Here is a 12,913-nt window from a genome sequence, read left to right as displayed (position 1 = left end):
TCATAAATCGAATTACTGTATTGGGCAACATCATTCATTGTATTATCAAAAGTCATGTAGTCACGATTTTAAAAATCATTGTCAAGCCTATAGCCTTTCCTCCCAACACACGGAATGATTAAATATTCTTTACCCATGTTTAATTAAAACTTTCAGACGCCAGCACAGTACAGTGAAATCCATAAATCCATTTCGGTGATCTGCTCTCAGTCTATATGCCATTTCCGGGCTGCAGTTCTACCTCGAGGTCCCTGATGACATTAGCAAACCAGTCAGAATCTTTCTCCTGGTGATTTATGTTTAGTAACAAAATACCACCGTGGGATTACAACCTAATTATGTACCGTCAAATGTAAATAATTCCACGTGTTATTCTGCGGGATTATTTTTACAGTTCAAACGGTGTTATAGAGGGGAAATGAGGCAGTAACTGGAAAATATCTTTGAAAATGAACACTTTCTAAATTGTCTTTTCATTTTGCTCTTTCCAACTGTTGCTCTAAGGTATAGCTTTTATGGAAGTTTATTTTCTTTTTCCCTTCCTGATCTAGTGTTTCGCTTTGGAGTTTTGTTTAACTGTAATACAATGATAATAATATTTTCGCGTCATAAGCAGCTCTCCCGGGGCAGCGAATAATCGCCGAGTTGCATGCTTTTCAGTAAGGCTGCAACAGTTTGCCCTGATTAAAAGGTACCGTCGAATATAATTTACAGGCTCCGTTTTTTAAGAGTATGCCTCCTGTTCATAAAACAGCCAGCGTCTTTATTTATGCATTACTGCTGATGCGAAAATAGAGTGGAAGGTAAGATGGGAAAGCGTAGGATAACAAAAATAAAACGACGATGGAAAGCTCCTAGTTTAAACTCTGCAGTTTGTGCTTTGAGAGCTGCCCTTAAAAACCGGCCCTTAAAAACTTTGTTCAAAAAGTAGCAAGGCGTTTATTTATTTATTTATTTTGCTTCGAATAGCTTAAATGTTTCTGCTTCGCGAAAGGCCACCCCACTTGCCCCACCAATTCTCCTAGAATACGTAACGATCTAATGAATTTTAAAATGAGGGGTTCGAGCCATAGTTTGCGGCCCTGTTAATGTGCTTGCATTACTGGTTAAGCAGGTAGCATGACTTATCTACCTGTGCATTATATTGTGACATCACCGTGACACAAAGTGATGTCACTCATTAGGGCAGCGGTTAGCCAGCTGGAGCTGCAAAACCGTTCCGGTGCGGGCAGCAGCAGACGAAGAAAGCGGATGTCTCCTTGGCTATTGCTCGGCCTGTCGGTCGAAACTAACAGGTTAAGCAGCCCGGCGCTGCCCCGGGCAGTGGTAGGAGGGGTGCCCAGCTCTGCTCCGAAGGAGTTCAGGTTCCACCTGCGTAGCACACAGCCAGGTAAACCTTGCCGGGTTACCTTGTGGGTTGAAGGTGTTCGGCTGGTAGCAAGCACAGGCTGGGATGAATGGGCCGGCTTTCCCCGCTTAATCTCTGCCCGAGCCCTACCCACAACAGACACCCTGTCCCCGGACGGGCTGACAGAACTAGGACCCCAGACGGCCCCCAGGCCCGGGAGCCAGGCGTGCAGCGCGGCGGGGCTTCGCTCCTTTGCAAGCAATGGGGGTTCCGGGGATTTTAGGAGCAAAACCAGAAGAAAATAAGGCGCAGGAGGCTCCCGCCGGGCAGCCTGAGGCCAAGGAGAATCGCCGAGGAGCCCGGTAGCCTCCCCTCTGCACGGCCCCGGAAGGTGGATAGCGCAATGGGAGGATGTTCGCAGGCTGAGCTCCGCAGCTAGGAAACATGAGAAGGCTTCGGGATTCATGTTCCGGGGCCTGGCCGTGCCTGCTCGGTCAATAAAGAGGAGCGGCTGCCGCGGTCGGTGTGGTCAGAGCTCGGGCGGTGTGTGTAGCAAACATGCGGCGGGAGTCACAGTGGGAAGGCGAGTAGGGCCCCAGCTGGATTATTCCCCCACCGAGCGGACTCCGCGGGCCCGCCCGCACCAGGTAGTGTCTCCCCGCTGCCCGGAGGCTGGCGGCCCGGCGCGGCTCTGCAGCGTGGCTCGGAGCGGGCTCTGACCCGCTGCTTAGCTGCCGTGCGAGCAGGATCCCCGGCTGAACCGGCTTTCTGGCTGCTGCCCTGGGGAGCACGTCTCCCGGGCTGCTGGAGAGGGAGAGGGGGTGGATTGCCCAAGTTTCGGTTCTCCGGCGTTGTCATCCATACGTGTGTGTGTGTGTGTGTGTGTGTGTGTTGTCTGATGGGACTGACAACAGCGGCATAGCTTGCTCTGGAATGTGCACAAGCAGGGGAAGTAAAGCGAAATCCTTGTGTCCCGGGATACGGTTGTAACTCGGGATGGACCTAACTGTGCTGGATACATACACCTAGGACCTGTGCCTTGGGCATCAACGGATTATGTTAGCAAGTAATTTTGTGCCGTTAAGAGGCCCTGGCACATAGTTTGTGTTTAAAATCCGTGTCAGAAGAGTTGGCTTGTTAGATTCAGTTGCGTTGTTTGCTCCCTCGATGTCTGAAAACACGTCGGCTGGATCATGGAAACGCCTTTGCTTTCTGTTGGGGGTTCGGACAGGAAAGCAAATGTGATTCATGGGGGGCCGGGCAAAATAAGCAGGCGGGTAAATGAACCCTGTGAGGGTGGAACAGATGATGGATCCTTCTACCGCGTTTAAAGGACAGTTTGGATGGTGGGGATCCAAAGGCTCCTACAGAAGAAGCAAGGAGGAGCTGTGGAAACTCCGAAGCGGTGTAATTGTAATACGTGTATCTGTGTGCAAACACACACGCAGAGCAGTGTGCACGTCCCCGGCCAGTGGAGTCAGACACCTAGTCGTATTTCACGCGCAGCAGCCAAATAATGTCGGAATGGCATCCTTGCAAATATTGACAGTGGCCGTCTTTTAATTTCTGTGTACAGTAACTTAAACATTTCTCTGCGCAGCAGCCTCGGGAGCGACGGGTGAGGGCGGGCTGGCCGGGCTGCAGGTTCCCGGGGCGGCCGGGGGGGCAGCAGCCGCGGGAAGGGGGCTGTTCTTTTGCAAAACAAGAGCGGCACCGGGAGAGGGTGGCGGAGGAAGTCGATGCGCCGGGGACAGCTTTGAAACAAACCCAGAGGCGCGCGGGACTCTCCCTAACATCGCCTCAGGGCTCGGCCACACACGCTTTGACACCAGACAAAACATCGCCTTCCTCCGAGAACGTGTCGTGCGAGTTCAGGGCGCTAAGTGGACCAGCCCGTCCGCCTGGCTGGACCGCGGCCTCACGGATGCGCCTGGGGATTTGCAAGGAAAAGGTGCCCAGCGGCGCTACCTGCCGCCGCTCTTCCCGCTTCTTAAAAATAGCCCGGGCTCACCTTAGTGCAACGGGGGGGTGTAATGAGCCGGAGACTGGGCCACACACAAAGCTTGTGACCCGTTCCCGTTCCCGCCCTTCTCCTCTGGGCGCTGGAACAATTTGTATAGTGGGGGGTGCCCAGAGCCATTGAACCAAACTGCAAACCAGGTCTGTAATGGCAACCGCTTCAAGGCAGGGGGTGCGGCAGCAGCACCCCTAGTTCCAGCACCGCTGGCTGCCACGCCCCTGCTGCCTTCCCCGGGCCAGGCTGGCTCCATGCTTTCGGCTGCCCCTCCACCTGATCTCCTCGGATCTTAAAGCCTCGCCCCGCCCCCCCGCCCGGGTCGGAGGCTGGGCGCGGATCGCCCGTGTTTTGCCCACACTCACGCCGTGCATCGGGAAACGCTCGTGTCCCCGCGGCGTGAGGCTCCCGCACTGCGTGTGCCCGGGCGGTCGGAGCGCTCTGTCGCCCCGGGCTGCGCTTGTGTTTTGAGGCTCTCGGGTCCTGTCTGGAAGGAGCGCCCCCCAATCCAGCCTTTGTGAGCTCTAGCTAGCGGGGCACACCGCCGAGCTCCCGAGAGATGACTTTATGGCTCCGGAGCTTAGTTAGCAACGAGCCCTGCGCTGTAGATCTCCCTCGCGAGTAACCTCTGTATAAAAGCGAGCCTTCGGGCTTTACGGGAATTAAAACAATGTAGGTCCTTCTTCCTTTGGGGGCAGAGGGAGCGGAGAGGGGGCGCTCCGGGCTGTTGCGACACCCTGGGGAGCCCCGCGGATGGTGATGGCTTTTAGATAACCCTGGCTCTGGGGGAGATTTGACAGCGGGAGAAGCGATGATGGGGCAGGAGTTCCAATGAGAGTCAGGGACACAGAGCGTAGTTGTGCACACACCCACCACACACACTCGCTCTCACACACAAAGAGCGGCTTCACAACCTGGGCAACAATTCAGACTGGACATGGAGATCTGTAGTGAACCGTGTGCAGCAAAAGCAGCAGCAGCAGACAGCTCCTTCCCTGCCAAGTTCGCCTTGATGTTTTTCGTGTTTAAATAATTACTGTGATATGACTGATTTCCTCGAGTAACCCGATGCTTCTTCTTTCCAGCACAAACCGAGTCATCTGGACATCCAAGCGGCAAGTTTCCCACTTACCGGAGTCTGCTGCAACTGAAGAACCAGGCAGATTGCAGCCGACCACCAGCCCTCCCCCCCACCATGAACACCGTAGTCTTTAACAAATTCAACAGCCAAGTGCTTTTTGAGGAAAACGTCAAAGAAAGGGAAAGTAACAGCCGGCCTTACCTGGGGGTCATTGACAGCCCACAGCACCCCGAAGTGCACATCCCCGACAGCCCTTCAATTAAAGACAACCTCAGTCTTCGGAACAGGCGGACAGGGTATGGCCCTCATTCTGATCACTGTAATTTGTGTTACTCTTGCAGCGCTACATAACAACAGAACCTAGCGAAGCAAGCGGGGTGTGTGTTGAATCTAGCGGTGTCAAACGATTGTTTGGCTGGTGATTGTGAATATGTTTTTTAAACCTTAATCTCTTGAGATTCCAATTCCACAGCTATGGATAGTGGAAATTCCTGTGGCAGATAATGCAGTGTCAATCTTGTTTTACTGGAATGTGTGAAAGAGTGTACTTCTGTTTTGGATTACTTATCTCCTACTTTTTAAAAATACAAATACAAAAAGGGGTAAAATAAGTCTTTATACTGTTTGTTTTAAAATATTAACTCCGCAATTAGAGACCAGCAAGAAGAAAAGCCGCTCTATAAATGATCCTTTCCATGGCATTATATCAAAACAGCCAGATAGGGCAGCTATAAAACACAAGCTCAAGGAAGTGATATCTTGATTTTTAGTGATTTTAGTGAAAGTGATTTTTAGCAAATGGAGCCTTAAGAAAGTCTAACAGTGTAAATCAAAGGTTTCAGAGTAGCAGCCGTGTTAGTCTGTATTCGCAAAAAGAAAAGCAGTACTTGTGGCACCTTAGAGACTAACAAATTTATTAGAGCATAAGCTTTCGTGAGCTACAGCTCACTTCATCGGATGCATTGTAAATCAAACTGTCTACAAATTTGTTTTTGCTTTAAGTTTACTGGCTGAGCTAAAGAAAATGAACTTTATGTTTTGTTACAATGTTTGCAAGAGGATTTTAAAATAATTACTCTTTCATTAAAGCCCTTCAAAGACCGGGAATGTTGGTATTAGACACAGAGCTGTGCTAAAAATCCACCTGGCGATGAAACATCAGATGTTTAATGTTTGTTCTGGAACAGGTGAAAAGGGAGGTGGTGTGGGAGGAAGGGAAATAAGAAGTTTTGTTAGTTTAAAAGTCTAATCAAATATACTTTGTAGTGTTGATGTGATTAATCTTTGGTTAAATTTAGAAATTAAGGATTAAGGCATTAAAAGAGATAAGGAAAATGAAAAATGCTGAAGAGCTATTTTTATTGGTGAATTTCCACCTTAAAGATTGCATCAGCTCATACTTCTAACTGCATTGCTGGTTGGTAGGGCAGAGATTATGTTTCATCAAAATGTTATTACCAGCCGATTCAGACATAGATTTTAAATAAAGTATTTTAAAAGACCGGGAAACAGGCGAAAGAATCCGGAAAATATGGGAGGTAGCTGGCGAGGCCAGACAGCGACACCTGCCGACAAAGTCTGGAACTACAACACCAATATCACATTTCTTCCTGTTCCCTGTAGCAGCCGCTAACGGCGTAGCAGGCATTTCATTGGGAACATATCCTGGACTATTTTTAATCCGATTGTATTTTTGTTCTTCTGAATTTGGTTTATTGTGTCTGCTCTTTATTTCTTTAAGCATTTTAAATCTTTTAAGCTAGAGTTTCACGTTTTCCTCTTTTAGTTGTTTTCAAATCCGAGATTTTTGCCTGCAAGTTTGGGAAATGACACGTGTGTTTTCAAGACGATGATTGTCTGACCTCTTGATTTAACAAGGGTTTGTGCATCGATGAACCAGGACCTGCTTAACATCTTAAAAGTTGTAGCGCGAATGGATTGTCTATCACTGGCAAATTAACTCAGTGAGATTAGCCAGATTTTTAAGTGTACATTCCCAACGTGTTGTACAGAAGAACATATTTCTCGTGGCGACACAAAAGATGTAAACCAGGCAGGGAAGGGGTGCTGCAATATTTTCAAACGCTAAATGTGCTCAAGACAGAGGCTTCCTTAGATCTCGCAAACCTGCTGAAAAGGCCGATTACAAACCTACCAAAAATATTTGCGGAGGCCGAATGCCATACACCTCCTGATAACGGACGCTAATTTTGTACCAGACACGTTGTTGATTCACGTTACTCAGCAATCTAATACTTCGTCGCGGGTACATGTAGCCCTTTGCCACCGCCTTTCTTTTATGGGCTAGGAGGCCATTGGGTTTTTATGGCAGGCATTAAATATTTTTCTATTGCAATCTCTGTTTTGTCTGTTTTACGTTCCTCCCTCCCTCTTCAGTGTCCCAAGGGCAGCCCTCTGCTTGTGCGTCTCACTGAAACGTTTCCACAGTTGTCCTACTTTGTCGTGGAAATCTAAGGAGTTTGTTTCTTCGGACAACGAGGAGGAAACATTCAAACTGCAATATGCAGAGCACAGTAGTGGGTGCAACAGAATGCAATTTGTATTTTCTTGTAGGCAATTGGCCCCATGTCTTAATGCACAGACACGGAGGTTGCTGAACACAGTACTCTTTAGGTGTCAGTGTAAGTGTTGTTACGTAGTGTTGTTGTCATTCTTGGGAATTAATTTCACTCGTGCTAGAAAACCATGATGAAGTGGAATGGGGTTTTTTTTTTTTTTTTGCTTGTTTGTTTTTGCCAGAATGTGCTGTAGGACCTTTGCTGCAAATATATGGCTTGCATGTGCAGTGCCGTTCATGTGTCCCTGTGTGTTACACCCCCACAAAAAGAAAAGGAGTACTTGTGGCACCTTAGAGACTAACAAATTTATTAGAGCATAAGCTTTCGTGAGCTACAGCTCACTTCATCACCAAATGCATCCGATGAAGTGAGCTGTAGCTCACGAAAGCTTATGCTCTAATAAATTTGTTAGTCTCTAAGGTGCCACAAGTCCTCCTTTTCTTTTTGCGAATACAGACTAACACGGCTGCTACTCTGAAACCCCCACAAAGCATACGTACTTCACCTGTACAGTATGTTAATGTTCACACACAAATAAGACATCGCGCGGGGGTGGGTTTATCGATTTTGCAGCTGCACCCGCCCCTGTCGCTAGTGGTACTGCATAGGGCGGCGTGTGTACAGGTCGTGTGGTGTAGTGGTGCGGTGTGATACGCCCGTGTGCACACCCCGTGTCCTCCGCTCTCAGGCAGTGAACTCCGGCCCCGGGGCCCCTGGGCCGCCGCGCTCGCTGTGGAGCCGGGCGCAGGGCGGGAGTCTGGCAGAGGGCGCCCCGCGAGTTACTAACCGGCCGGGCCGCTCTCTCCCTGTGCAGGGCCCGGCAGAGCGGCGGGAAGGTTCGGCACAAGCGGCAGGCGCTGCAGGACATGGCCCGGCCGCTCAAGCAGTGGCTGTACAAGCACCGCGACAACCCCTACCCCACCAAGACCGAGAAGATCCTGCTGGCCCTCGGCTCCCAGATGACCCTGGTGCAGGTAACCCCGCGCGCTGTCAGCGAAAGCAGCCAAAATCAGGGCCCGGCGGCATCCATCCGCTGGCTTTGCACAGCCGCCGGGCGCCAGCCGCCCTCGTGTGACACTGTCCGTGGGGTGAAAAGAAAAGGAGGACTTGTGGCACCTTAGAGACTAACCAATGTATTAGAGCATAAGCTTTCGTGAGCTACAGCTCACTTCATCGGATGCATTTGGTGGCTTCTCACTTCATCGGATGCATGCATCCGATGAAGTGAGCTGTAGCTCACGAAAGCTTATGCTCTAATACATTGGTTAGTCTCTAAGGTGCCACAAGTCCTCCTTTTCTTTTTGCGAATACAGACTAACACGGCTGCTACTCTGAAACCTGTCCGTGGGGTGTAAGTGTAGGGCCACGTGTCCCCCCCCCCCACAGGTGCTGACAGGGAGCTGAAGTCCTGACACCGGCCGGGTGTGACAGTATCCTTAGTATTCAGACAGTATCCGAAATATTTAACACACAGGAAGCAATACAGGCAGCAGGCACCCACAAACCTACACCGGGAGACTGTTAAGGAGGCGTGACTAAATACTCTAGTTTGGGTGAGGTTTATATTGGCCTTTTTGAAAACGCGAAGTACCCACCTAATTAAAGACCCTGTTGTAAGGTGTACGCACGCGGTACACGCCCGGGGGCAGGGTTCAGCTTGCACGTGCCACCTCAGCTTGCATTTCTGGATTGCTGTGCGCTGAACAAACGGGCACATGCTCATAACACCTTTTGAAATTGAATGTCCAGAGCATGGAATGTCTCTCTCGAATGCTATGGGAATGTATAATAAGAAAAACCCCTCCTCACTATGCAACTAATTGGCTATCCCCTCTGTAACACCGGGGCTCACCTTAGTGACTGGACAAGTGTCTCTTGCAAAGTCCCTGGCTCAGCCCAGGCACACCTTGAAAGGTCCAATTGGGAGCAGGAGAGGTTTCAGGAACGAAGAATGAGGCAAGGGCTCCGAGCACTTGTTTAACTAATTCAGAACCAAACCATTAATACGTCCTCTCAAACAGGATTCAGAGTAGCAGCCATGTTAGTCTGTATTCGCAAAAAGAAAAGGAGGACTTGTGGCACCTTAGAGACTAACCAATTTATTAGAGCATAAGCTTTTGTGAGCTACAGCTCACTTCATAAAGCTTATGCTCTAATAAATTGGTTAGTCTCTAAGGTGCCACAAGTCCTCCTTTTCTTCAAACAGGACTATTTCCCTACCACATTTGCACTGTCTAACTTCATCCAGTCTGATGGTAGACCTGTTAAAACACAAGTTGCAAGAGATTCCTTTTTTGTGAGAAAGGGATATACTTTTTAAATCATCTCATTCATGAAAGCAATTTTGCTTAGTCTTTAAAAAATCATCTTAAGGCAGCAACTAAGCATGGAAGATTTTAGCACAAAAAACAAATGTTTCAGAAAGTGATGAGTAGCTGTTCATTTCCCATATGTAAATGGGATAGAATGGAAAGAGCTAACTACAGAGATCACTACTACTACATATTACACCTGTTACACACAAAGGGTACCTGCATCTAATGATTCTGACTTTCCCATTTTCACAAGACTGTATATGCAAATTATCTTTATAAGATCTAGATAGATATGGGAGCCTATCTGGTTTTACTTACCTGGGCAAAACAACTACTGAAATTCATGAAGGTTGTGTCAAGAGAAAGGAGTATAGGATTGGTTTCCAAGGATTTGTAAATCTTACTTCCTTTTATTTTCTTTTTTCATCTGGCACCATCTGTTAGATGATGGCGTTACCTGGTATCAACTGTGGGGTGGTGCTATCTCAGGCTCTGATCCTGCAAAGACTATACACTATGAATGATTTTCTTGACTACTAATCATGGTGCATAAAGATAAGCATGTGTGTATGTCTCTGTAGGGTCAGGACCTCAGTACTCCATTGTGTGCCACTTAGCAGATTACATCCATGTAGCAAAATATCATCAAATATTAGAAAAGTAGGAAGGAGATAGGAATCTAATATTAGTTTGCGTGTTCCCTCAAAGAAGATTGTACTATGAACTGTACTTGGAAGAGGGTACCTCTTTAGTACGTATGTGAACTGCATGCACTAGTGAATGCAACATAGCTTTGACCAAAATAATATTTACATCCTGGAAAATGCCATTTATAGCTGGAAGATATAGTTGAAACAACTTATCTGAAGTTTTAAAACTAGGTATGAAAGTATCACTCTGATTTTTTAAATATGATTGCATAGCACTATCTATAATTTACAACAGCTTGATATAACTATTATTGGTCTGCACCTTTAGAACATTTCTATATTTTTACATGAGACTTAAAATATTTTCAGAATACATGTGTGGAGAAAATATCATTTCACATAGCTGGTATATTAAAGAAGTTTCTCTGTTTTTCTTTAGAAGTGCCACAGATTAACTGTATAAAGCAAACTGTATTGGATTGCTATTATTTAATATTTACATGATAGTAGCAATCACAAGCCCTAATCAGGCTCTGGCTTGTTGTGATAGATCTGTACAAACATGGAGTGAGACATGGCCCCTGTTCCACAGAATTTATATTCTAAGTAGGATGCAGAGTAAAAAAATAATATAGAGCTAAATTAATCCCTGGCCATTGATTTCACCAGAATTACACTGGGGTTGAATTTGGCCTAGGCATTTTATGTGAAAATCACATTTGAAAGAATCATGTAAACCAGTCATTATCTTAATTTACAGAAGCACAAGATCAAAGAGAAACTCCATCTGTTTTTCCCGTAATTCAGGTGCAGTATTCTTTTAATCCAGAAGCACCATAGCATCTGTATGAGAGAGAAATATATATGTCTGGCATCCACAGTAATTCCTGCGCCTGGAAGAATAAAACAACAGTATCCCATATATGCTTTTCAAATGCCAAAAAAGAACAAGACTGGAATCCAGATCAAAATAGTTGAACCCTGAGAATTAAACACGCAGAACCAGGTTGTGATCTCATACACACTGGTGTAAATCTGAAATAACTCCACTGAAGTCAGTGGGGTTACTTTGAATTGAGAGTGGTATAACAAAGGGCAGATTCTGGGCCATATATTTGTATCTGTTTGAAAATTTTGTTTCTCATTCCAAGAGTTGCATATTCCAGATGTATCAAACAGGGTGTTGTATAAGTGCCCTTCTAATCTAGTAATCCAAATGCCAAGACATGTAGAAGAACCATGAACCATTATGTAATCTTTTCTCCTGACTGCATTCCTTCAAATTTTCTAAACAGTCTTACATTTCATCTTAGCTTTTTTCCAGTTCATCAATTCAGTTTCTCAGAGCTTTACAGCATCCTTTGTTATCACCTAGAATATCAGCCTGTGTTCACAGTAGTCATGTTCTCACTAGTCTTTCAAGATTATTATCTACTGAAGCTGTTTCACATTCAGTTGCAGACAGGCCTAGTTCACACCCTGCATTGACAATCCTATGGGAGGCCAAACAATACTTTGAAAACCCTTGAATTTCCACCAACAGTGTATCTAGGGAATCATCCAATTGGTTTTATTGGATGGTATTGTTTTCCTGCACGATTACCTTGCAACAACCCTGCATAGATTCCAAGAATGATAAATAATTCCCATACATGTAGATGCATCTGCACTGAAGTTCAGCCCCTCTATGCTATGTTCTGGACTCCGGAATAGTTACAGGTGGAATTGTGCTGCCAATGTCTCCTTGCCTGCACCTGTCTGCTCCCACACATGGTATTTGCAAGCATGGAGAATAAACCTGTATGAACTTACTACTTAACTTTACAGAATCAGCATTCATTCCTGCATATATTTCCTCTACAGTTGGCTGGCAGATGATGCTGAATACAGTAGAGTGACTGTCCCCAGGCTTTGCCCAGTCTACATCTCGCCCACTCTCTCCAAATATGCAAACCTCCAAAATGCAGGATTTGCACAATAGGGCTTCTGCAGGATCATATGAAGCAGAGGAAAGTTATTATTAGGGTAATATCTTTCTCGCCATATTTTGGGCCATTTTCGAGTGTTCTGATATTTTATTTCCCTCCACTGCCTCCCAGGTTTTTTTTAATTAATTTCCATCATTTTAGTAATTGTTTGACTGTTAGTGCTGTGAAACTAAAAGGAGGTTTGTTCCATTTCCTGGCCCCTAGAAATTTAGAAAATAAAGGCAGACTTGTATGAAGAGCTAGGGTTTGGAAGGTATTACGAAGCTCCTTTATTTCTAATCACTAATATAAACACATTGGGCAAAATTCTGTGCTGATTTATACCTAAACAACCCCAGTAAAGTCACTAGGATTGCATTGGGTGTAAGTTACTGCAGCATTTGGCAGAGCAGTTCAAAACATTATAATCCCAAAATTGCGAAGGCAGAAGACTAGAAAGCAATGTACTTCTAAAAGCCGTCTTACAATTTACCCCACAGATTAGACTTCAGTTTGGAAGACAGCAATTTGTTCTGTTAATTTGCCATGAATATGTTATGTTTTCATTTGCACTATTACCACAGCATTTGATTTATTTTAGTTTAAATTTTGGTTTAAATATTCTTATGAAATAAAAAAGAAAAATGACTGCATATTCTTTCCAAAAGGAAATATGAATGGCTTTATTGTGTAATAAGAAGTTGTTTGCCATAGCAAGATTAATATACTGGTCATGTGCTGCTATGGATTTAATAATATTACCGTTTACACAAGCATATCTATGACATAATTTATTTGGGGGAAAGGGATCATTTGGCTATTATCCCTCTTCTAAATCCTTGGCTCTTCTTGAGTAGAAAAGCATAATAAATTAGAATAATTTTTTCAGCGGTAAAGCCAAAGGGTCAGTATTTCTTGGGTGCCTGCATAAATACTTTTTGACCATTCTGGGGAATTTC

The 12,913-nt window shown here is 45.8% G+C and overlaps 1 protein-coding gene across 4 annotated transcripts in view; it reads left to right on the top strand.

Annotated features, from left to right (window-relative positions):
- The first annotated feature begins 1,225 nt into the window (after positions 1 to 1,225).
- The window catches only part of MKX (mohawk homeobox), a 56,621-nt gene continuing 44,933 nt past the window's right edge, over positions 1,226 to 12,913 (top strand). For 3 of the 4 annotated variants that reach the window (XM_038391284.2, XM_038391283.2, XM_038391285.2), the window contains exons 1-3: positions 1,226 to 1,390; positions 4,448 to 4,739; positions 7,837 to 7,996. In XM_038391284.2, coding sequence (XP_038247212.1) covers positions 1,252 to 1,390; positions 4,448 to 4,739; positions 7,837 to 7,996 — 591 coding nt within the window. In that variant the 5' untranslated portion in view covers positions 1,226 to 1,251. Of the gene's footprint in view, positions 1,391 to 1,876; positions 1,996 to 4,447; positions 4,740 to 7,836; positions 7,997 to 12,913 lie in introns of those variants that run through there. The other variant, XM_038391286.1, reaches the window with a different exon arrangement.

The sequence above is a fragment of the Dermochelys coriacea genome, chromosome 2 (assembly GCF_009764565.3).
Source record: "Dermochelys coriacea isolate rDerCor1 chromosome 2, rDerCor1.pri.v4, whole genome shotgun sequence".
In the NCBI taxonomy this organism is placed as follows: Eukaryota; Metazoa; Chordata; order Testudines; family Dermochelyidae; genus Dermochelys; species Dermochelys coriacea.
Note: the sequence above shows the minus strand (reverse complement) of the source record. Positions and strands in the feature narration are given on the sequence as shown.